The sequence below is a fragment of the Linderina pennispora genome, assembly GCF_002104995.1.
Source record: "Linderina pennispora strain ATCC 12442 chromosome Unknown DL89scaffold_35, whole genome shotgun sequence".
NCBI lineage: Eukaryota > Fungi > Kickxellomycota > Kickxellomycetes > Kickxellales > Kickxellaceae > Linderina > Linderina pennispora.
In genome coordinates this window covers 8,897-11,726 of record NW_024468283.1, presented here as the reverse complement: position 1 = coordinate 11,726, position 2,830 = coordinate 8,897, and the positions used below count along the sequence as shown (strand labels likewise).

At 56.5% G+C, this 2,830-nt stretch overlaps 1 protein-coding gene across 1 annotated transcript; it reads left to right on the top strand.

The window, feature by feature from the left end:
- The first annotated feature begins 1,837 nt into the window (after positions 1-1,837).
- On the top strand, positions 1,838-2,138 carry DL89DRAFT_117529 (uncharacterized protein). Its single transcript, XM_040883167.1, has one exon. It carries the CDS (start codon positions 1,925-1,927, stop codon positions 2,102-2,104), a length of 180 nt encoding a protein of 59 aa, XP_040739590.1. The 5' UTR covers positions 1,838-1,924; the 3' UTR covers positions 2,105-2,138.
- Positions 2,139-2,830: the final 692 nt, after the last annotated feature.

The window sequence follows — 2,830 nt, the reverse complement described above, 5'->3', positions numbered from 1 at the left end:
CGGCAATCCGCGCCAGGCTCAAGCTATCGCGACGCTCGACAACGCCTTCGGATTCTAAATCAAGAGAGGGTCTAGATGCGGCAGCTGCCACAAATGACCGGCCATTGCCTTCACCATCGCTTCCTGACGACAGTGTAAATCCGCCCTCGGGCATCGGCAGGTTCTCCGCACTGAACGTCTCTTCTTCCCCGGAATCGCCCATCGCAGGAGCATCCGCACTGTCCATGGCGTCAACCAGGCGCGAAATGAGGTTGCGCTCTGACTTTTTCGACTTTTTCGTCCGCTGCGACTTTGCCTTTTTGGCCTCTTTGGATTTCGCCTTCGCTTTTGTCGATGCCCGCTGGCTATCGCTGCTGTCGTCGACAACCTCAAAGTCGATTTGGCGAATCTCTTTGGTGACCTCCGAGAACAGCGGCATCTGCATTTCGCCTGCAGCCTCGTTTGCCCGGGCATTACCGCACGTGCATTCATCCTCGCAAATCGGGCAGATATCGTCGTCATCCATATCGCCTGCCGCACTCATAAACGCTGCAAGTGCTATCATGCAGGACACAAAAATACAGAGTAGGGAGGAGGGAAATAAATTGGTTTGTGAGCAAGAGAATGCAAGAAGGCTCACGAAAAAGCCAGCACACGGACCCGCAAATTGCGCGAGATAGTAATGAAACACGCCAGCACTTTCTGCTACTCCTGCCCCTCCATGACAATGACACCACAGCATTGGACTTACCAGCTTGATTGGCAGGCGGCAAAGCCGCGGGCTCGACCGTCTGGACACTGGGATCGGCGGCCGGCCTCGGATTCAGGTATATTATATCGTCGCTGTCGTCCGCGTGCGTCGCACGCTTGCTCTTCTTTTTCCGTCTCGCTTTCTTCTCCGCGGCCGGTGCATATGCCTCTGGCGTGTGCTCCGCAGAGGCCACCCTGTCCCCGGCTCCCAGAATTGTGCCGGGCGCGCGTATCCGTCCGGGGTCATACTTGAGACACACCTCGCACACATACCCAGGCATTGCACTGGCAGTAGCCGGCGAGATTCCAACACACGATCTGTGGAAGAGCTCTATATGGGGGTTAGGTGGGCAGATAGTCGCAGGAATGTGAGTGATTTGGTGACAAGACAATGTGGATGTAGGGCTTGCACAATATGTGGTGGAAAATGTCCATGGAATAGGTACACTTGTTCTGCGCCTAATTATAGCCACCCCTTCTCCCTTACCTTGGCAGTCCACGCACTTGACCATCGCCTCGTTTTCGACAGATCCACGCCGGCACACGCAATGCAGCTGCCGTGGACCCTCGATTCCGCCTCGCGGGAAATCAAACTCATCCTCGGCCTCATCAGCAGACCCAACTACAGTGCGTTGGCCTGGGGCTCTGCGCCCACCCTTGCCGCCTCGCGGCTTCACCGGAAACCTGCCCGGGCTGTTGCTACGCGACTGCTGGGGCTTTGGCGACTCGCCCAGACCGCTCAGGTCAGACGCATCCTCCTCGTCAGACATGGTTGTGCTAATTGGGCTCCGCTGGGCGCTATCGCCAGTCTGCGCACTCTTGCCGTGGCTGTTGTGGGCCTTTGCATTCCTACCAAACGATTTGCGGGGCGGTGGGGCCTTGTTACTGGCAACAACACGAGGCGCCTTTCCCATCCACTGAGTCTTTGTGATGCTACTGCTGGTTACTGTGGTTGGTGCTGTCGAAGCTGCCGTGATCTGTTTGCTGCTGGAAGACGCTGTCCTGGCTATTGTTGGTGCTGACGGGTGCGGGAACTGCTTGGTTTTGGACATGCGCGTATACTAGCTGTGAAATATGTACGATGTATGGCTGTTCTCTCTCTGGCGTCCTCTTTGTGCGCGTGTGTGCGTGTGTGCGTGATAGAAGGCAGTGTGCAGCTGGCTGTGCAGCCTAGGGATAGTAAACAGAGCAGAGTATGAACGGCGAATGCGCGTTGACAAAAGAGACGAATTTGCAAAAACGCCTTGTAAAAAAAAAATCGAATTTCGTACAGGTGAAAGAGGGAGAAAATAAGTCCCGGATGCGGCTCTTTTGTGCGCTTCCCACCGCCCAGCCAAACTTTTTTTCTCCTGATCACCCCAGATTGCAGGCTTGATTTGCGAGCCGGCTATAGTGTGGATGGACGGGGGAGATTGGGGGACCACGGACCAATATGCGCAGCAAATTATTGCTTGAGGCGACGGCCAAGCCATACGAGCCGCAGGTTCTGCCACACGCCCAGGTCATAGATATTGTCCAGCTCGGCCAAGCTCTCGACCAGCCGCTTCTCGCGCGTGTCCTTCTCCTGGTCCTCCAGCTCGATTGCCTGGATCATCGACGAGCCATCGGGCATCTTGACTGCAAATGCAACCTTGTCGTCAATGGCCATTGCAATGTTGGCCCACTTGGACTCCTCGTTGCCCGTATATCCGCACATCAGGATCCAGAGCTGGTAGGCGGAGAACGCGGCCACCATCGGCGACAAGAGGGCAAGCAGGATCGCTAACCCGCACAGAGTACCGTGCATATGCGCCAGCACCAGCAGCGAGCGGCGGAGCGGCATCGCGACATTCATGCCGGCATCTGCATCCCACACGGTTGTCCTATCTAGCCCATGCACATGGCGCAGCTCCAGAACAACGGTCCCAAGCACGACTGCGCCATACACGCACACGGTGCTGAACGAGACAAGGAACAAGACGAACCAGCGCACGTTTCCCAGGCCAACGCAATTATTGATCCACACGCAGTGGTGGTCCGCCATCTCCACGCAGCACCCACAAACCGAGCAATGCTTTGACCTTGCAGGCTTCGCCATCCGACACGTCCTGCAGTCCTTCCT